This window comes from Pristis pectinata, chromosome 14 (genome assembly GCF_009764475.1).
Source record: "Pristis pectinata isolate sPriPec2 chromosome 14, sPriPec2.1.pri, whole genome shotgun sequence".
In the NCBI taxonomy this organism is placed as follows: domain Eukaryota; kingdom Metazoa; phylum Chordata; class Chondrichthyes; order Rhinopristiformes; family Pristidae; genus Pristis; species Pristis pectinata.
The window spans coordinates 13,730,659-13,752,236 of record NC_067418.1 but is presented as its reverse complement, the minus strand read 5'-3'; the positions used below and the strand labels follow the sequence as shown (position 1 = coordinate 13,752,236).

At 41.0% G+C, this 21,578-nt stretch overlaps 1 protein-coding gene across 5 annotated transcripts in view; it reads right to left on the bottom strand.

Annotated features, from left to right (window-relative positions):
- Window positions 1-21,578, bottom strand: part of nav2a (neuron navigator 2a) — a 755,574-nt gene that overhangs the window by 13,065 nt on the left and 720,931 nt on the right. For all 5 annotated transcript variants that reach the window (XM_052028895.1, XM_052028896.1, XM_052028899.1 and 2 more), the window contains 8 exons: window positions 21,302-21,447; window positions 16,905-17,083; window positions 15,713-15,866; window positions 8,408-8,567; window positions 7,192-7,289; window positions 5,381-5,476; window positions 3,381-3,549; window positions 1,739-1,974 (listed from right to left, as the gene is read on the bottom strand). In XM_052028895.1, coding sequence (XP_051884855.1) covers window positions 1,739-1,974; window positions 3,381-3,549; window positions 5,381-5,476; window positions 7,192-7,289; window positions 8,408-8,567; window positions 15,713-15,866; window positions 16,905-17,083; window positions 21,302-21,447 — 1,238 coding nt within the window. The remainder of the gene's footprint in view (window positions 1-1,738; window positions 1,975-3,380; window positions 3,550-5,380; window positions 5,477-7,191; window positions 7,290-8,407; window positions 8,568-15,712; window positions 15,867-16,904; window positions 17,084-21,301; window positions 21,448-21,578) is intronic.

Here is a 21,578-nt window from a genome sequence, read left to right as displayed (position 1 = left end):
AAACTGTGGCTTGATTAAAAAGAAATGTCTTGTTGGAATTTTGTTGCCTCTGCTGGCACTCTGGCTGTATATCTGCGGTGACTGGCTGCAAATGAGTGACCTTCTGCTGTTATTTCCGTTACCCACTTGTTTTCCCCGACTGAGAAATTGTTCGTTTCTGACTTATAGATAAATAATTTAACAGTCATTTCTCGGGAATGGAACCGTTATGTAACCCAGGGAGTGCCTGTACTTGCAATTGAAGACTACAGTTTGGGTTTCCCTGTTATTGAAATTGGTTTATTATTGTCACATATACCGAGATACAGTGAAAAGCTTGTTTGCGTGCCATCCAGACAGATTATGCCATACATTAATACATCAAGGTCGTAAAAAGGAAAAACAGAATGCAGAATGTAGTGTTGCAGTTACAGAGAAAGGGCAGTGCAGGAAGACAAATAAAGTGCAAGGGCCACAATGAGGTATACTGAAAGATCAAGGTTCAAGAGTTCATCTTTTAGCGTGTGAGAGTGTTATTTGTAACATCTCACATTCCAAAGACGTACGGGTTTGGAAGTTGTGGGCATGCTATGTTGGCGCCGGAAGCGTGGCGACACTTGAGGGCTGCCCCCAGAACACTCTACGCAAAAGATGTATTTCACTGTGTGTTTTGATGTACCTGTGACTAATAAAGATATCTATCTAATCAGGAAATCCTTAATTTGCTACAAGCACATTAATAATTATTGCAGTCCACAAGATCTTTCAAAGTATGAGAAATAATGGTGCAAATTAGCAAGCACAGCCTCAAGAGGAGAAAGCGACTTAAATTTTATGATGTCATCATGGCTTTAAGTGGGCAACAATGATTTATGGTCTTCAAAATGTCTCCTGCTTTCCACTTTCCCTGGCCTGGAATCAGATATTTTCAGTGATCATTATTGTTTGTTAAAAATAGGTTTAGTGTAACAATAAGATGCTTCTTCGTTGGTTCAATACACAGCACTTCCATACTAACCAGAGTTACTAGGTTAATTTATGTATTGTACCAAGTTAGCTGATCCCAACCCATGAAGAAGTGGAATGTGATAACACTCTACAGTATGTTAGCTGTGGTTGTTGTTCCAGTTGGAAAATTGGTGAGGATAGAAAGCAGCTGGAGTGTAGTACTCCATTCCCACATGACCTGTCTCCACCCATAATGGCCATTATGTGACTTAGGGCTGGTATGTAACTGGTGGTAAATCCCTTCAGTGAAACAAAAGGCCAAAGATTTGCTCTGCAGTGGCTACCAAACTGACAGAAGCATGAATGTTTCCAATAAATATTTCATTGCTGACTTAAGAGGTAACCACACATCCTTAAATTCCATTCTGGATGAGAATTATGCCATTTGGATACCTTTATTACAACAAGCCTATTGTGGCACTGGAATTTTACAAAAATGGTGCAAAAACAACAGAATTTTATTCCTCAGGCAAGATTGTATAGGCTGGGGGATCTTTCAGTGGAAAGCAGAACTTAAAGGGTGGCTAAAGTTATGACAGAGTTTGATAGGCCTGAGGTAAAAAAGACACTTGCATATATAAGCAAGTCTTAAACTATTGATAATGAATAAAAGGGGACAGAGGCTTGTGTGAAGCGTTGGCACTGGCACCGACCAGTATGATTTCATGGTCTGTTATTATGATGTAAATATCACCCTTGTCACTAGATTCCCTTGCTCCAAACAACCCACAGTACTTGTCTGTTTCCTCACCTTGCTGGACTTGTGATCCACATTAAAGGTTGCGATGACTCCATCTGCAAGTTCTCTACCTTCCCTGAGCACCATGTACTCAGCGAGCCGGTTGGCCAGGAAGGTTTTCCCAGTCCCACTTGGTCCTGACAGAATGATACGGCGGTGGTCCGTCAGCAGGGAGACATAACGCTGCAGCATAGGCTTTGGAATTAGTGTCTCAAAGACGAGAGAATCAAAGCTGTGCTCCGACAACCCTGCATGAAGCAATAGAATCAACAAGTGTCATGGAAGAATCCAACCAAAGCAAACTTCTAAAAAAAAATGTTACTGTCATTTTTCAATTATAAACTATTCACCCTTTCTATTTCCTGGTCCAGAAAAGCTCTAAAGAACAACTCAAGGACATGTGACTTGTACACTCCCTTCAGAGTACTCACATTTTCAAATCTTTTGAACTTTGGCAGACTGAAGGTGTTAACTACTCATTTCACACTGTCACATTTTATACCTCCCATACTCACTTCTGAAAACTAGTGTAATTATAATTTCAAAATAACATGCATTGTTTACAAGAGTTCAAAACGCCTGTGGATGTGTAATGTAGTCACATGTTTGGATATTGATCAATTATGAAAAGTTGAATTTCTTGAAATGTTCTTGAAAACTTCTGTCAAACAGTAAGTCATTCTACTCTTTTGTAATGCAAAAAAAATACCTTGGCCACTCAACCATTTGGGTGCAAAAGTTTTCATCCCACTCCACTCTCATCCTTCTACCAATCATCTTTTTGCATTTAGTGATTTAAGTGCTGTTTTTATGGTGCATCAGAATTTCCTCACTCCTGTGAGGTCATGCACATTGGTAAGAGAAATCAACAGACAGATTATTCCCTAAGTGGAGAGAGACTGAAAGTGAATGGAGTACAGAGCGATCTAAGTGTTCTAGTGCATGAATGTCAAAAGGTAACTGACATGTCCAACAAGTAGTTAAGAAGGCAAACAGCATTTTGTCCTTCATTGAAAAGGGGTTGGAGTTTAAAAAGGGGAGGTTTTGTTGCAATTGTACCAAGAATTCTGTGCATAGTTTTGGTCTCCTTACTTAAACAATGATATGGTAACTTTGGAAGCAGTACAAAGTAGATTCACCAGGCTAATTCCTGGGATGAGAGGGATGTCATGAGACTAAATATCTTGGGCCTTTATTCCTTGGAGTTTTGAAGCTTATTCAAACATACACTAGTATTCCTTGTTACACAGAAATTCAGTGTTACACTATATTTACTGCATTGTTTAGGAGCAGGCTTTCAGAAAATTCTGGTACTACATCTCTGAATCTATCAATCAAAACCACTGAATGCACAGCAGTCAGAAATTCTCATGTAGAAAGGTGTGGTAATGCTCAATAGAATCAGCAGGGGGAGACAGGAATCAATGGACTGTGAGTGGTACAATTTCTCACCCAGTGAGGGGTTCTCAGTGAAATCAGCAATTCTTGGTCACAATGCATTTCTGGTCTGTATTTTTCAATTTATTCATTCTCCATTCGATAAATCTGGGCTTTGTTCTGTGGGTTATTATTGACCCTTTGGTTCTGTTTCTAGATCTGCTTTCTTGACAATCAATAAGAGGGCAGAAGCCTCCAAAACAAATAATATTCATACCTTTCAGTGACATGGTGATTGTGTTGCTTTCTCCTACTAAGTAGCCACAGGGTAACAATTCAGGCGTGTCCACGTTATTAGTGCGTATGATATCTCCTATGCTGTAGCCCAGCACACTGTCTGAGTTCAGCCCCAACTGGCTTACTGGATCCACATGGATAATATACTCCTGAGAAAAATAGCACAACTAGGTTAAAACAAATGAGCTTGCATTCTGAACTAGAGCAGAAAGTTTTATGGTTGGTACTGGTAGAATCAATAAAAAGGAGGGAATTTTTTTGGATAAGTGTAACAAAACTGCATTTCTCAATGACTTTATTTTGGCAGGCACGGTAGTGTAGCAGTTAGCGTAACGTTTTACAGTGCCAGCGACCCAGGTTCAATTCAGGCCACTGTCTGTAAGGAGTTTGTATGTTCTTCCCGTGTCTGTGTGGGTTTCCTCCGGGTGTTCCGGTTTCCTCCCACATTCCAAAGATGTATGGGTTAGGAAGTTGTGGCCATGCTATGTTGGCGCTGGAAGTGTGGTGACACTTGCGGGCTACCCCCAGAACACTCTACGCAAAAGAGGCATTTCACTGCGTTTCAATGTACATGTGACTAATAAACATATCTTATCTGAAAACATGACCCTATTTCTCAGATTGGCATTATGCCACAACACAATGATGCTGCATCACAAACATTTAGCAATCATAAACTTCTACAGCATTCTCCTTCCAAAGTACTGCTTTTAGTAATCAGGAATAATCGTAATGTCAACAAAATAGTGCAATTTTAATTTATGATCTTTTCCCAGCTGACAAGAACTTAGCCTACCAAACAAGAAAAGCTGACACGCGTGGGTGTCAGTGAGGACCAGAGCCACCATTACCTGCTGTTGTAGTTCTTGCCAGAGTCAGAAGGTTGCAGGTTCAAGTCCCTTTCCAGAGAAATGGACTCAAAAAATCTGGGGCAGGGGGATACATACAGCATTGTGCACAGTCGATGGTGCAAATAAAATGCTCTGCCAGGTGGATGGAAAAGATCTCATAAAGCTATTTTAAAGATGAGCAGTGGTTATCCTGGACTAACATCTTTAAAATAGCTTTTCTATTCATTATCATACTGCTGCTTGTGGGAGCTTGTTGTGTGCATGTAGGCTACCATATTTTCTACTTTTTTTTTAAACAATGACTGTACATCTAATGTCTGTAATTGGCTGTAAAGTGCTTCAGGATAAATCAAGGCTCTTAAAGCCGTATACAAATACAAGTCATTCCGTTATCAAACGCAGCTGTGGTGTCCTAACAGACTGAACGCCCTACTGCCATGCTCTGAAATGCTGTGAGAGGAAGTCAGTGCCTGAGGGAATCAACAGCTTGAGAGAGGAGGAAAGAACACAAAAGCATAAGAATGCAAAAGGCGAAACTGCAATCTGTAGGCAAATTTTAAAGCACTGCCATATAATGACATCAAGTTAACAGAACAAAGCAGAGCAATCAAGACTAATTTTATCCCCACACTGCTCCCCAATATTCTGCTTCATATTTAACTGCAATGTAGATGCTCAAATTAAAAAAAAATTCTTCCTCATTCACTGAACTAGCTATTAGAACATAGAACATTACAGCAGAGTGCAGGCGCTTCGGCCCACAATGTTGTGCCGACATTTTATCCTGCTCCAAGATCTACCTAACCCTTCCCTCCCACGTAGCCCCCCATTTCTCTATCATTCATGTGTCTCTCTAAGAGTGTCTTAAATGTCCCTAATGTATCTGCCCCCACAACCTCTCAGCAGTGTGTTCCGCACACCCACCTCTCTCTGTGTAAAAAAACTTACCCCTGACATCCCCCTTATATCTTCCTCCGATCACCTTACAGTTATGTCCCCTTGTGTGAGCCATTGTTGCTCTGGGAAAAAGTCTCTGACTGTCCACTCGATCTATGCCTCTTATCATCTTGTACACCTCTATCAAGTCAAAATATTGTATATTTTAATTTTATTTTCATTCAGGCCTTACCTTAAATAGTCGGCGTACCACGCCATCCAAAACATCCCACTTTGTCTTACCACTGACGCCAATGCAGCCAACTATATACTGTCGGATTCGAGATTCCTGTGTTAATGTGAGAAATAGAAATTTGCTAGAGTTACATAAAATTAACTGAACCCAAGAGGTGAATTTAAGCATAAACACAGGGGAATCCTCATAGACACAGGGCAGCACAGCGTCACAGCCAGTTGAGGTACAACCCCACATTTCCAGCAGCCCAGGTTTAATCCTGATCTCTGGTGCCATCTGTGCAGACATTGCACTTTCTCCCTGTTACCGTGTAGGTTTCCACCTGGTGCTCTTGGTTCCTCCCGCAGCCCAAAGGTGTGTGTGTTCGTAGGCTAATTGTCCGCTGGTACATTGGCGAGCAATAGAATCTGGAGGGTAGTTGATGGCCAGGCAGGGAATATAAAATTGGATCATTGTAAGATTAGCGTAAGTGGGTGCTTGATGGTCAGCATGCTCAGTGGGCCAAAGAGCCTGTTTCTCTGCTGTTTGGCTCTATAATTCTATGAAAGGCTGACAATAAAAAGTGCCCACAGAATTCCATGTCGCCATCAAAGGTTCTCTGATCAGTTAAGGATAGCAAAGACAGATGTGCAGTGAACCTAAAGTTTATTCAGCAATCACTCTTCATATTCATTCTCATTCTGAATGAGGACAACACTTCATCTTGTCTGCCCACAATCTCGTGGCTTCACCAGGTAGCATTTCGTCCATCTACAGCAGCACTTTGCTGCAAAGCAAATATTCTGGGAACTCAGTTGATACTATCCAGGATCTGGTTGGTGACATCATGATTACTGGATATCAGATACACCTGGTAAGCTACAGCTGATCACCTCAGAAAGAAATTGCCGGATCTTTATGGATCTTCCAACTCTGTGGTGACAACTGTTGCTTAACCACCTATTGTTTAGCACATTTGTGTGTAACTTGTGATTACTCCATTCATGAAATTAATGTTGCAGAAGGACAATAAAATCAGAAAGGACTGAATCACATACTAGAAGTGACGTCTAAGGAACTGTCATTTAAATAAGTATGGGATTCTGCAAGAAATATCTTAATCATGAAGTACTCATATACCTCAGAAACAGCAGGAAAAGGTCACAGTACTAATGGGATCCAAACCAGTTGTCAAATTGTCATAGAACTGTGCAACATAGAAACAATTCCTTTGACCCATTGCATCAGTGCCTCTCTATTCAACAACACTCCCAGGGCCCTGCCATTTACTGTGTATGTCCTGTCCGGGTTTAACTTCCCAAAATGCATCACCTAACACTAATCCAAATTGAAGTCCACCTGCTATTCCTTGCCCACTTTCACAGTTGATCTATATCTTAGACAAGCTTCTTCACTGTCCAAAGTTGTATTAAATCAGTTTGTTGTTTTCTGGATGGACACTGAAGGAAATTTCCAAATTATTGTGTAAAGTCCAACTGGTTTATAAATGCCCTTCAGGAATGTTAACTGGCCTTTCCTATCTGAAACAGATGATGAATGACTCCAGTCCCACAATAAGTGGCTGACATTTAATGTCTTCTAATGCACTGTGGCAAGCCAGTCTATGATTAATAACAGTTCACATTCAGTACAACTGCATGGCCCATTACGATCTAAAAGCTAATTTTTTTCCCGTTTTGGCTTTCAATATAATTTTGGAATGTGGGTTTTCACAAACAAAGTTGTTCACTTCTTCCAAACAGTGTCACATCACAGTTATATATTACCAGGAGTGTATTCAACAATGGAATTGGGAGCTTCGAACATACCTCCTTCCATCTCATCTCTTCTTGCAAGCAGACGACAATTTTCACATGTCTGCCTTCTTTCCGGGTTGAGCCATCTGCATTGTCATCAAGTAGCATATCTGCTCAAGAGTAACAATAATTAGAAATGGAACATGAGTATAAGATTGAGTTTAGTTTATTGTCACACACACCAGGGTGCAATGAAATTCCTTGCTTGCATGAAGCTCACAGAGTAAACAATAAATACAGAGTAAACAACAAATGGTAATAATAAATGCAGCTACCAGTGCTAAACAACAGAAAGGTGCAAAGATAGTAACGCAATCTGAAGCAGGGCAAATAGAAATGCTAGATCAAATCAGGAGTAGGCTATCTGGGTTCTCGTGCCTGTCCTATTCTTCAATAAGATCATGGCTGACCTTCTACCTCTGTGCTATTCTCCTAATCCCAAATTTAATTTCTCTTCATAACAAAAGAATCTATCAAAAAATCTGTCCTGAACATACTCAGTGAATGAATCTACACTACCATCTTGGACAGAGAAATCTAAAGATTCACAAACTGCTGGTTGAAGAAATGTTTTCCAATCTCAATCCTGAATGAACAATCTCTTACTTTGTGGTTGTGACCCCTGGTGCAGACATCTCAGTCAGGGGAAACATTCTACATTGTAAGATTGTTTTTACCTTTCAGTGAGATTACCTATGGTTCTAAATCCTGGAGTGTATTAGCCTAATCCGCTTAATCTCTCTTTATATGTTATTGCCATTCCAGGAATCAACCTGGGGAACCTTTGTTGCACTCTCTCCATGCCCAAGTATACCCTTCCTTTGGGAAGGCAACCAAAAAATGGACCCAGTGTTACAGCTGCAGTTTCAATGGCACAATTACTCAGCTGCCTCAGCCAATGACTTCCATATTCTGATCTGAATTCACTAAAATGTAAGTTATACAGAATCAAAATAATTCGCTGCTTTGGCATGCCAATCCAGTGAGATGACTTTGAACTTTCTGTGTAGAGAGCTGACCATGGTATAGTAATCAAGCACCACCCTACGGTAATGTAATTGAATCAATGGAAAGTTGAAGAGTAACTCAACCAAATTCATAGTCTTCGGCAGACGGTTTGATTTGAGCTCAGTAAGGTCTCCATCAAGGGTGAGGCAATGGGGTTGCAGTAACTCATACTTCGATGCAATCACCATAAAAAAGAATTTATGTTTTCTAAATTGCTTACCAAGGCTGCTGGACTCTGTCAGGTTAAGGCTGTGCTGGGAAAGGCCGAGTGATTGGCGTGGGGACGAAGAGATGGAAAGCTGTGACTGGGCCCGACTGCAGGTACCTTGAGTCTCAGACTTCAGTCGGTCATTCTCAGCCTTCAGCTTTTCAATTTCAGTCTTGAAGAGAAAAGAATTTAGGGATTAAAACAAGCTCAGTTCATCTTCTTACGCATGATAAATCATGTAAAAAGCCTTGTCCTACACAAGCACTCTGATTCCTCACTGTAACTGCTGGCAGTGCATTCTAGAAGTGTTTCATGTGGCAAGTTGTTCAATGCATTGACTGGTCTTTACAATTACCAAAGTGCACATGTTACTTCTGAAATATAAGGCTATCAGTTCAGATGAGCAGTACAACCCCAATCATCAAATGGTTAAAGAAACATTGGCCAGATTACCATGTAATTCTGCATGTCAACGTGAACATTGAAAGTGAGATCATGAAACATGATCCCCGACAACATCAGCAAAATGAATACAATTAACACAGTGAAAATTGCATAATGCTTTCAAAAAAATCAGAATGATTTTGGTGATAGGAATAAATGAACAAAGTAATGCAGCAATAATCTTGGTAAGTCTTGGTACATTAGGAAAGGAGGTGCATAAATATTCAAATATTTTTGATGAAACATTCTGAACTATTACACTAATGGAATTACTGGGAACCCTTCCCTTTACCCCAAACCTTTTAGATGCTAATGCCATTCTTGCCCAAATTGTAAATACTGTTAACCATAGATACCTGCTGTGTGACTTGTGTCTCTCCCATTTATGGTTAACAGAGGAGAATAATCTGCTCGATGAGTAACACATAGTTATAGAAAACATAGAAAAACCTACAGTACATTTCAAGCCCTTCGGCCCACAAAGCTGTGCCAAATATGTCCCTACCCTAGAAATTATTAGGCTTTCCTATAGCCCTCTATTTTTCTCAGCTCCATGTACCTATCCAACAGTCTCTTAAAAGACCCTATCGTATCCACCTCCACCACCGTTGCCGGCAGCCCATTCCACACACTCACCGCTCTCTGAGTAAAAAACTTACCCCTGACATCTCCCCTATATCTACTCCCCAGCACCTTAAACCTATGTCCTCTTGTGGCCACCAATTCAGCCCTGGGGAAAAGCCTCTGACTATCCACACGATCAATGCCTCTCGTCATCTTATACACCTCTATCAGGTACCCCTCATCCTCCTTCGCTCCAAGGAGAAAAGGCCGAGTTCCCGCAACCTGCTTTCATAAGGCATGCTCCGCATTCCAGGCAGCATCCTTGTAAATCTCCTCTGCACCCTTTCTATGGCTTCCACATCCTTCCTGTAGTGAGGCGACCAGAAGTGAGCACAGTACTCCAAATGGGGTCTGACCAGGGTCCTATATAGCTGCAGCAATACCTCCCGGCTCCTAAGTTCAATTCCACGATTGATGAAGGACAATACACCATATGCCTTCTTAACCACAGAGTCAACCTGCGCAGCCGCTTTGAGCGTCCTATGGATTCGACCCCAAGATCCCTCTGATCCTCCACACTGCCAAGAGTCCTACCATTAATACTATATTTTGCCATCATATTTGACCTACCAAAATGAACCACTTCACACTTATCTGGGTTGAACTGCATCTGCCACTTCTCAGCCCAACTTTGCATCCTATCTATGTCCTACTGTAACCTCTGACAGCCCTCTATACTATCCACAACACATCCAACCTTTGTGTCATCTGCAAACTTACTAACCCATCCCTCCACTTCCTCATCCAGGTTGTTTATAAAAATCACAAAGAGTAAGGGTCCCAGAACAGATCCCTGAGGTACACCACTGGTCACCGACCTCCATGCATAATATGACCCTTCAACAACCACTCTTTGCCTTCTGTGGGCCAGCCAGTTCTGGATCCACATTGGAATGTCCCCTTGGATCCCATGCCTCCTTACTTTCTCAATAAGCCTTGCATGGGGTACCTTATCAAATGCCTTGCTGAAATCCATATACACCACATCTACTGTTTTCCCTCCATCGATGTATTTAGTCACATCCCCAAAAAATTCAATTAGGCTCATAAGGCAGGACCTGCCCTTGACAAAGCCATGCTGACTATTCCTAATCATATTACACCTTTCCAAATGTTCATAAATCCTGCCTCTCAGGATCTTCTCCATCAGCTTACCAACCACTGAGGTAAGACTCACCGGTCTATAATTTCCTGGGCTATCTCTACTCCCTTTCTTGAATAAGGGAACAACATCCGCAACCCTCCAATCTTCTGGAACCTCTCCCGTCTCCATCAATGATGCAAAGATCATCGTTAGAGGCTCCGCAATCTCGTCCCTTGCCTCCCACAGCAGCCTGGGGTACATCTCATCTGGCCCCAGCGACTTATCCAACTTGATGCTTTCCAAAAGTTCCAGCACTTCCTCTTTCCTAATATCTACATGCTCAAGCTTTTCAGCCTGCTGCAAGTCCACACTACAATCCCCCAGATCTTTTTCCGTAGTGAATACTGACGTAAAGTATTCATTAAATACCTCCGCTATTTCTTCCGGATCCATACACACTTTCCCACTGCTGCACTTGATAGGCCCTATTCTTTTGCATCTTATCCTCTTGCTCTTCACATACTTGGAGAATGCCTTGGGGTTTTCCTTAATCCTGCCCACCAAGGGCTTCTCATGTCCCCTCCTGGCTCTCCTAATTTCCTTCTTAAACTCCTTCCTGTTAGCCTTATACTCTTCCAGATCTCTAACATTACCTAGCTCTCTGTACCTTTTGTAAGCTTTTCTTTTCCTTTTGACTAGATTTATTATAGCCTTTGTACACCACGGTTCTTGTATCCTCTTGTGACTCCCCTGTCTCATCAGAACATGCCTATGCAGAACTCCACACAAATATCCCCTGAATATTTGCCACATTTCTTCCATACTTTTTCCTGAGAACATCTGTTCCCAATTTAATCTTCCAATTTCCTTCCTGAGAGCCTCATAATTCCCTTTACTCCAAGTAAACGCCTTTCTAGTCTGTCTGTTCCTATCTCTCTCCACTGCTATCGTAAAGGAGATAGAATTATGATCACTATCACCAAAATGCTCACCCACTGAGAGGTCTGACACCTGACCAGGTTCATTTCCCAATACCAAATCAAGCACAGCCTCTCCTCTTGTAGGCCTATCCACATATTGTGTCAAGAATGCTTCCTGAAAACACTTAACAAACTCCACCCCATCCAAACCCCTCACTGTCTGGAGATGCCAATCGATGTTTGGTAAATTAAAATCTCCCATCACAACAACTCTGTTATTATCACACTTTTCTAGGATCTGCTTCCCTATCTGCTCCTCAATATCCCTGTTACTATTGGGCAGCCTATAAAAAACACCAAGTTATTGACCCTTTCCTGTTCCTAACCTCCACCCACAGAGACTTCGTAGACAGTCCCTCCATGATGTCCACCTTTTCCACAGCCGTGACATTACCTCTGATCAACAGTGCCACTCCCCACCTCTTTTGCCTCCCTCCCTGTCCTTTCTGAAACATCTAAAACCCGGCACTTGAAGCAACCATTCCAGTCCCAGGGCCATCCAAGTCTCTGTAATGGCCACCACGTCGTAGCTTCAAGTATTTCTCCAAACTCTAAGCTCATCCACCTTGTTCACTATACTCCTTGCATTAAAATAGACACATCTCAAACCGGTCTGAGCACGTCCCTTCTCTATCACCTGCCTATCCTCCCTCTCATACCTACTATTAGCTTTCTCTATTTGAGAGCCAACCACCTCTTCCCCAGTCTCTCCAGTTCGGATCCCACCCCCCCAACAAATCTAGTTTAAACTCCCCCCAGTAGCCTTAGCAAACCTCCCTGCCAGGATATTGGTCCCCCTGGGATTCAAGTGCAACCCGTCCTCTTTGTACAGGTCATATCTGCCCCAAAAGAGGCCCCAATGATCCAGAAATCTGAATCCCTGCTCCTTACTCCAATCCCTCAGCCACGCATTTAACCTCCTCCTCATTCTATTCCTATACCCACTGTCACTTGGCACAGGCAGTAATCCTGAAATTACTACCTTAGAGGTCCTGTTTCTCAACTTCCTTCCTAACTCCCTGTAGTCATTTTTCAAGACCTCATCCCTTTTCCTACCTATGTCGTTAGTACCAATATGTACCACGACCTCTGGCTGTTTTCCCTCCCTCTGCAGGATATCTTGGACGCCATAACCATAGAACCATACAGCACAAAACAGGCCCTTCGGCCCACCATGTTGTGCCGTCCATCAAACCACCCTCACACTACCTAACCCTTTCCTCCCGCATATCCCTCCATCTCACATTCCTCCATATGCCTATCCAACAAGCTCTTAAACCTGTCCAATGTATCTGCCTCCACCACCACCCCATCTGAAACATCCTGGACCCTGGCACCTGGGAGGCAAACTACCTTATGAGTTTCTCTCCTGAGCCCACAGAATCGCCTGTCTGCCCACTGAACTATCACTATTGCCCTCCTCTCTCCTTCCCTACCCTTCTGAGCCACAGGGTCGGACTCTGTGCCAGAGACACTGCCACTGTTCAGCAATGAGTGGTAAACTGTTAAACTGGAGTTCAGAAAGAAAATCATTTACAAAGAAAAGAGTGACTTAAAGTTACAAATGACCACCTACTACCAGTGGATACTCAATCTTCAATGCAAAAGCATTGATGGGAAGCAATCTTGAAAGCATTGCTACTTTAAGTGCAAACTTTGGTCTAGTAATCACTTTGTTTGTTTTCTGATTCTTCAAACAATAGCCATGCAGATATCCAGGCACAAAGATACCCCTGTTGTTTTGCATTCCTCTGTCAAGTGCTCTTGGCTGGAGAACAAATCTCAATATCTCCTTTCTCCCCACTGAAATGCAGCTGCGGAAACATCTGGGCCTCCACTGAATAATGAGGCTTTTCAAATGTCCTCTGGCCAAACAATTTCACACATACGGCTCTCAGATGACCTTACAATAAGGACATCTTTCCATTTGGGATGAGTTCCACGCATGAACAGGCAGGAAGGGTTGGCTGAGCTACAACACACTGCTGTTGTCTCCCTGGGACAGCTTGAGGCATGCACAGCTAGCGCGGATACAGTCTCAATAGTAAAAGCAACATTAACATTTGAGGCTCTCTTAAAAGATCAAATTGAAAACTGTGATAGCATAATTGCAGATTGCAGCAAATGTGGGTCTAGTGGTCACCCAGAGCTCTCATTTACAGTCTGTACTTTTTGCTATTAATATTCTTGCCTTGGAAAGGCTGCAGATTCAAAGGCACCAATAAAACCTCTCTAAATAGTAATTTTGAGACACACTTTGCCTTACTCTAATGAAAGCACATTCACGGAAATGTTCAGCTTGACAATGAAGAGATCCTGAACATCTTTTTTATTTTTTTAATTTTATTTACAGCGTGGTAACAGGCCCTTCCGGCCCAAAGAGTCTGTGCCGCCCATTTTTTTAAACCCATGTTAACCTACCCGTACGTCTTTGGAATGTGGGAGGAAACCAGAGCACCCGGCGGAAACCCACGCAGACACGGGAAAACGTACAAACTCCTTACAGACAGCGACGGGAATCGAACCCCGATCGCTGGCACTGTAATAGCATCGTGCTATACACGACGCCATAAATGTAAAAATGTATACGTATAAATGTAAAAGCAGCTCTATGTAAGGAATTTATGGGATAAAATGTGAAACTTCGGGATATCCTAGGGTTGTGCAAGATGTTACATGATTGCCACTCCATTTTTTAAATACCAGATGCATGAGCCTAGCAAAAACAGATGAGGTTACAAGGGAAAACTGAAGAAAATTAGGCCTTTCAGTCAATTGAGAGGCATTTTCTAGAAATATGATAAATGGCAAGCAGACAGCAGACAGTTTGATGAAACTACTTCAAACTAATCCAGGAGAGGGCAAGATATGCAATCCCAGTCTGATAATCAAAAGATTCTTCCCCTTAAAAATGATCATTGGGTGAAATGGTTACCCAATCCAGGCAATATCCTGGTGAATCTCTGCAGAGATGGAGAGGGATAGAGAGAGAGATAAAGAAAGAAGGAAACAGAGAGAAAAAAAAGAGAGAAAGTAGATAGAGAAAGAAGCTGGCATACAGAGAAAGGAAGGAATGTGTACATGAAAGAGAGCAGGAGACCGTTAGTGGGGGACCATTGGGGGGGGGGGGGAGAGAGAGAGTGGGGAGGCTATATGCAGGGAGACGAAGAAAAATCACAGTTTCAGATTGGGTTGGAAAGAGTTTTCAGTATTCAGGCTACAATTAGCTTTGGCCCAAGCTGGGCCTCAATTTGATACCTGGGCAGACCTCTTGTCAGGAATTTGTCACTATCTTTGCTGCCTGCCTTACACTTTTTGCCTTTCCTCCAGGATTTCACTGAGAGCAAGAAGGTGGATCCTGGACATTAAGGTATTTTTGATGAGAAAGCAGCCCCCAGACCAGTAACAATTATCCAATTCCCACAATAGTTAAGAGAACTGATACTTCTTAGATATTGCAGTGGAGTAATTTGTCTTCAATTCATCGGTACTAATCATTGTCACCTGGGAATGTTTGACATGAGTGAAATCAAGTTGAACATAAACTGGCCCGCTGGTCAGTAGGTGCTCACTGGTCATTGGGTGCCCACTGGTTGGCATAGATTTGGTGGGTTTCCATGCTATGTGACCAATGGTAAGTGTTGTTGGATTTGACTGTTTTAATTATTTTTTAACACGTATAGTGTTTAATACACCTCAAGTGGATGCACAAGGAATGGCCGCTTGCTAGCTTATTGGTTCATTCATCAGGTGAATATGTGGTTTTTTCATTGGTTGGTTTGGCCACAAGTATCTAATAGGTTTCCTGATTGGACTATTGTTAGCAAGGAGTATCTTTTATCTCAGGTATAAAAGGTGTCGCTTTTTGTTAATCACTCTCTTGATCTCCTCCCCCGACCCGAGCTTATCTTTAGTTCCCTTTGTCTCGGCTCATCAAAGCTAGTGCCATGTGCTCTGTGACTGTTTCTTTGTTTTAAACTTTTCCAATAAAACTTTGTGAAGCACCAAGTTGTTTTCAACTTAACCCTGGACTCCTGAAAGAACCTGTGGATTTGAAAATAACCGGATCTGACAGTGTACATTTACAATCAGCAACCAGAACTGAATTTCTCTGCTACATTTTGCCAAGTTAACTTAAATAAAGGCAGGCTTCAGAGAAACGCATTGGAAGGCAGGCCAGCTCACCTGCATCCTGTTCATTGCCTCCCGCAACTGGTCCAGTTGGTGAGCGGAGCTCAGCGCCTCGAGCCGAATGTCGGTCAACTTCATCTCCTTCTCTCTCAGCTCACTGCGCAGCTGCATGATTGTCTCAGCTTCACCATCGATGCATTCCGAGATGCTGCATAGGAGGGAGGAAGACAAGAGCCAGAAATTTCTATTTGCTCAGTCAGTTTTAATTAAAAACTAGGAAATCATAATTTTGTTTTCTCAGAATCAGATTTATTATCACTGACACATAACATGAAATTTGTTGTTTTGCAGCGACAGTACAGTGCAAAGGCATAAACATTTATAAAGTACAAAAATAAATAAATGGTGCAAAAAAAAGAATAACAAGGTAGTGTTCATGAAATCTGATGGCAGAGGGGATTAGAAGTAGGGAGCCATTGATCCATTTGCTTCTTGCTTTTTTTCCAAAAGTTTGCCTAAGCTGTAGCAGGATAAGAAGTATATCTCAGCTTTTTATCCTCTCACCTGCTTTACAATACTTTCTGATCATACCATAATTCCAGAGAGGTTTTTAAGGACATGGCGTTATAAAGCACAGAAACGGGCCCTTCAACCCAACTCATCCATGCCAACCAAGATAACTATCTGAGCTGGTCCCATCTGCCTCCATTTGGCGCATACACCTCTGAACCTTTCCGATCTACGTACCTGTCTAACTATCTTTTAAACATTGTAATTGTATCCGCCTCTACCATTTCCTCTAGCAGCTCGTTTCATATACCCACTACCTCTGTGTAAGAAAGTTTGCCCTCAGGAATTATGGCTTACCACTGAATTAAAAATTCACTTACACCTAAATGCACCAAGCTTTACATTTTTTTTAGCATGTTTAGTGAGAAGTTATTGGATAAGTAAAATAGTTTCAAGCCTTTTCATGGATTTCAATGTTTTATCTATTGGCAAGAATCCAGTATAGGAAGGTGGTGGAGAAACAGGCAACTCGGTACAGCAACTCTGGATTCCCACATTTAACCACACACAGAAGTTGCTGCCTAAGCTGCTTGGTAATGAAAGTTATTCTTAGACAAACTTTGCAATGAATGTCATTCACACACATTACAACTAACCATGGACACCTTCCATTCATTAGTCATGAACATAACTGCACCGAGTTTGCCTTTGGGTTGTAAATAAAACATCTACATACAGCGAGTTGGAGTGCGATGTTCTCATCACTGGGGTGGATGGAGTTGATCCATTATGAGGAAACTTGGGAGAGGATGGTAAGGATGAATCAGGTGTGTTCATTTCTTCAATGTCTGAATGAGATGAAGCAGACTTTGGAGACTTCTTTTTGCCAAAAGCTTGCTTGAAGGAGCTTCTTAACTAAATAACACAAACATTTACATAAGCTGTTAAAGTGAATGAACAGTTGAACATGTCTTTAAATTAAGTCCACATGCTTCAAATAAAAATGCTAAAATCCTTGAGCAACTCACATTGATTCAGTGAATCCTCGGTTCATTGAATCAATGGTTAATCGGAAACATATGTTAAGAAAATACATCCCAGTAAATAGCTCCAAGTACACTATACGGTTGTATCACTACACTGCACTTTGCCTCTGAAATTCATTCAAATGAAGAAAATGAAATTGAATTTTGGAAGTGGCGTAGATCATGCTGATACAACTGTATAACACCATAAGCAGAACCAACAAGGGATAAATTTTTCTGCAAGAATGGTTTACAGCTTTCCTTGTTTATGCCCAGAGTGGCACAATACTTCTCATGATCTATAACATCATGCACGGCTAAAAGTACCAGGATTCCACCCTGGTGACAATATTTTGCCTAACATTGAAAGATGATCATCAGAAATCCAGGATAAAGTGGATCCAAGACATTCTCCAAGACAATCACCAACCGCATTTGAGGCAGGAATCTCTGCAGATATTACACAGGACAATTTGTTCCAACTAACCGTGACTGAGGCCACAGGAGATTCACAGGATTTGAAACCAGGCATTATGCAACATTAAACGTGATGATGTCTTTAATGTGATTGCCCTTGGTCTAATTGCATGTGAAATATTATTCAAAACATCAAGTTCATAAAACAGATTATTACAAGAAGAATTCTTCTGGAAATATTCTGGTTCATCCTATTTGAAATCTATAAGCTGACAGGAAATAATCATATTGAATATTTCATTGACTAGTTCCATTACTGAAGTACACCAAACAGCAAACCTACCCTTTAAAACTATTTCACAAACATGTCTGCCCTTTTCTGATAATACTGATCAAAACATTGGTAAAGTGCACTGATACTTTTTTTGCCAAATGAAGTAGTTCTAACGCAATTAGATCCCATTACTCGCAATATTTACCAGCCAGCCAAAAAAGAACGTCGTAAAGATGAGCACAGTACAACAAAACCCAAAAGACAAGCAGAACTGAAATATCAACATTTGATTAAATGGGAATATAAATTGCCTGCACATGGGGATAATTTGGAGAAGAGAGTTTGGAAAGTTGACACTTTGTTAAAAGGCAAAGTAGATTTTACTAACTTTACTTCAGAGATCCATGAACATAACAATTTTGCAGTTATGTACAAGTTCTATTATCCAACAGAATGAACATGGATTCTTCCCACATCAGTTGTACTTTCCCAAATGCCACATATTGGCAAACACAAACACTGAGAAAGCTGAAGGAATTCCTCATGAGCATGGAATTGAGACTCTGATTTTTGGACTAAGTTGATTCATGGTTTTATAGTTGGGAGTCCAGGAAATTATTATTATAACAAAGCCAATGCATGGACTTCCTGCTTATTCCTGTTGTCCCCAGGGATCAATCATCCCAATATGCAAATTTTCCAAAAAGCTTTGCAGTCAACCATTGGCTCAACTGTGCTCCCTCTGTTCCCTCTCTACTTCCTCCAAAGAGCTCGCAATGTGCCACTCAACTGGACTGAAAGACAGCTCTTTACAAAAATCACCACTTCATTGATTTTGTTATCCTTATTGGAGGAATAAGCAGTGAAGATTTAAACCAGCAAATTTTCAAGCAATGATATTTCTAGTAGTTCATCACGTCATCAGGGTGCCTGGATTCTCTTTGCGTCAACAACCAGAAGCCCACTCTCAGCTTCATCCCCGTCGTTTTGCGCACTTCATATTAATTGAACCTTTGGATGCCAAGAAGAGACCAAACTACAACACAAGTGCCAGAGATAAGACATGACAATTGAAATCTATTTCCTCCTGATAGCTAATTCTTCCTTCTGGCTACCTGCCTGACAAGAAACAACTCCTTGCTCCAAAATCCCACCATAAATCCACATTACAGTTGGGATAAGAAGGATACTGTGTGCCAAAGAACATTGCATCCCCATTAATATTGCTGAAGCAATATGTGTAAAATACCTGCCTGAAATTATATTATAATTAAGACATGCTCCACAGCAATGTAGAATAGGATAATACATCACGTGGCTGACAAATGCGCCCTTTCTATTCAACTGTTTCCTGATTTATGTGTTGATGACAAGGGTATATTGTGTCATATTAGATTTAAGGTGATCTACAAGCACAAGGTTATACTTACCTCATATACCTGCCATGAAGTGTGCAAGCACAGGGAGAGAGAAGAGAAAACAACAAACTGATTTTAATTTTGAACAAGGTAAAAGAGTATTTGATAAAGAAATGCCAATGGTAAGGGTGGCTCTTCATGATAAAGCAAACCAGACCAGTAGAAGATCGGATTTCCACGCTGCTGTGAAAATTTGAGATCTTTTTTTGGCATTTCTTCACAGCAAAGCTGAAAGGGCAGCTCTAAGTTGTAAACCAATTGTTAAGGGAAGCAAAATGAATACGTGATTTGCTGTTTGAAGTAGAATCACGGATTGTGACCATTATTTCAATTGGTCAGAGCTACTCTTCCAGAAGATTAGAATGGTTCTTAAATTACAAACATCAAAGTAATGTTACTGACAACTAAATGTTATATATTAGTTATTATTGAAAGCACTTATGTTCAGTTTACACACAGGTTGGACCTGTACTAAACAATGAACAGAAAGATCAGAGCAAAACGTAACTTTTCTTACAACTAAACTTTGCTTGAGGTATGAATGAGTCAAAATGCTAATGTTACATCAGCCATTTGAAATTTCAGCGGTAACCTAAATGGCAAAGATATACTTAGCTCTCACACCTTGGCACAGAGTATTACAATGGTCTCAAAGCACAGAAACAAGTTGCCTACATATAGCACTTAATCTAACTGCTACTTGTTGTATTGACAAAATGGATTCTTGTTTGTGTATAATAGGATTTTTCTTTAAATTCTACTTTGTGTATAATAGGATTTTTCTTTAAATTGGCCACTTTACCATTAACTCCCCAAATGACAGTTTTATGCTTCAATAAAATGTTCAGCTTAAAGTGCTACAGATCCACGCAGGGGGCAGAACTTCTGCCCACCCCTGAATTGAATAGAGTCAATTACACACATGAAGTGAAAGCACAGGAAAGCCACCTCAGTTTTCCACCCATCACCACCATAAGGCGCTGCAAAATCAGAACAAATCACTCTGAGGGAAGGGAACCTGATACAATCAAATGGTTGAAGATTAAAGCAAAAATTTTCTTTGACCAATATGGGAATAACTGCACAAAAGTACTGCAATGAACAAAGCAAAGGTAACTGAAAATCAAAAAAACTAAATATGCTGGAAATCTGAAATAAAAACAGAAAATGTTGGAAACACTCAACAGTTCAGACGTCATCTGTTTTAATGCTTCAGGTCAATAATGCTTTATCTCAGAGGTTCAACCTTCACCTTTCACAGGGTTTTCAACCTGAAACATTAACTCAGTTTCTCTTTCTGTAGATGATATCTGACCTGCTGAGTCTTTCTGATATTTTCTGTTTTTAAACCAAATTTAATACTAAAGGAACAAGTAAAATAGTTTAATAATCCATAGCAATTCACAAAACTCAATGAGCGAAATGCATGTGTGTGTAGAGAACTATTAATTGTTTTGCAGTTCGCAATAATTTTGCAGAAAACAATCTTCACCAGATCATGGTGACTCGTGTTCAATGAAGGTAATGTGGACTCATCAGCAATATATCACCAACATGCCTGGAAACAGCAATATCCTACACATATAATAACAAATTTCACTTGCCTTCTCCCTTTCACTAATTATGCCCCTTTGTCTCAATTTATCAATCATTAGCCAGGAACAAGAAAGCTTAATGCCACTAATATGCCACCAAGTGAGAAAGCTGTTTTTTCACCGAGAAACAAGACCGTCACATTTGAGGCAAATCCCTCCCCCACCCACCCCACAGCAAAATCTGAATGAAAAATACAACGACCTTCAATCATGAACCAACAAAATCATAACTTTTAGTTGAACATCACAATTATAATAACCCTTACAGTATATTCTGAGATCACGTTGTCTCAGATGGGAATACAAGGTACCTCCAATTTCCAATCCTGACCCAAAGCACATGTGAATTCATACGGAGCACTGTGGGCTGAAGCTTGGTTTAAACATAAACTTAAGATGTTTACCCAGTTCTTCTTCTTCTTTTTCTTCGAGTCGACCTCTGCACTGCTGCCCACACTGGAATGACTGGTGGCACTGTTAATACTGGACACACTGTCCGATGAATGCTGGCGACGGATTCTTAGGTCTGCTGATTGAGCTGTACCATTTCCTGGTGTGAAGAAATTGTTCCACATTACTCCTTTGGTGCAGTTCATCACAATATACACATCAACTGTTGATTGACAACTTAGATTGAGTTAATTTTAAACAAGTGCGGGTGGCACAGTGGTTAAGTTACTT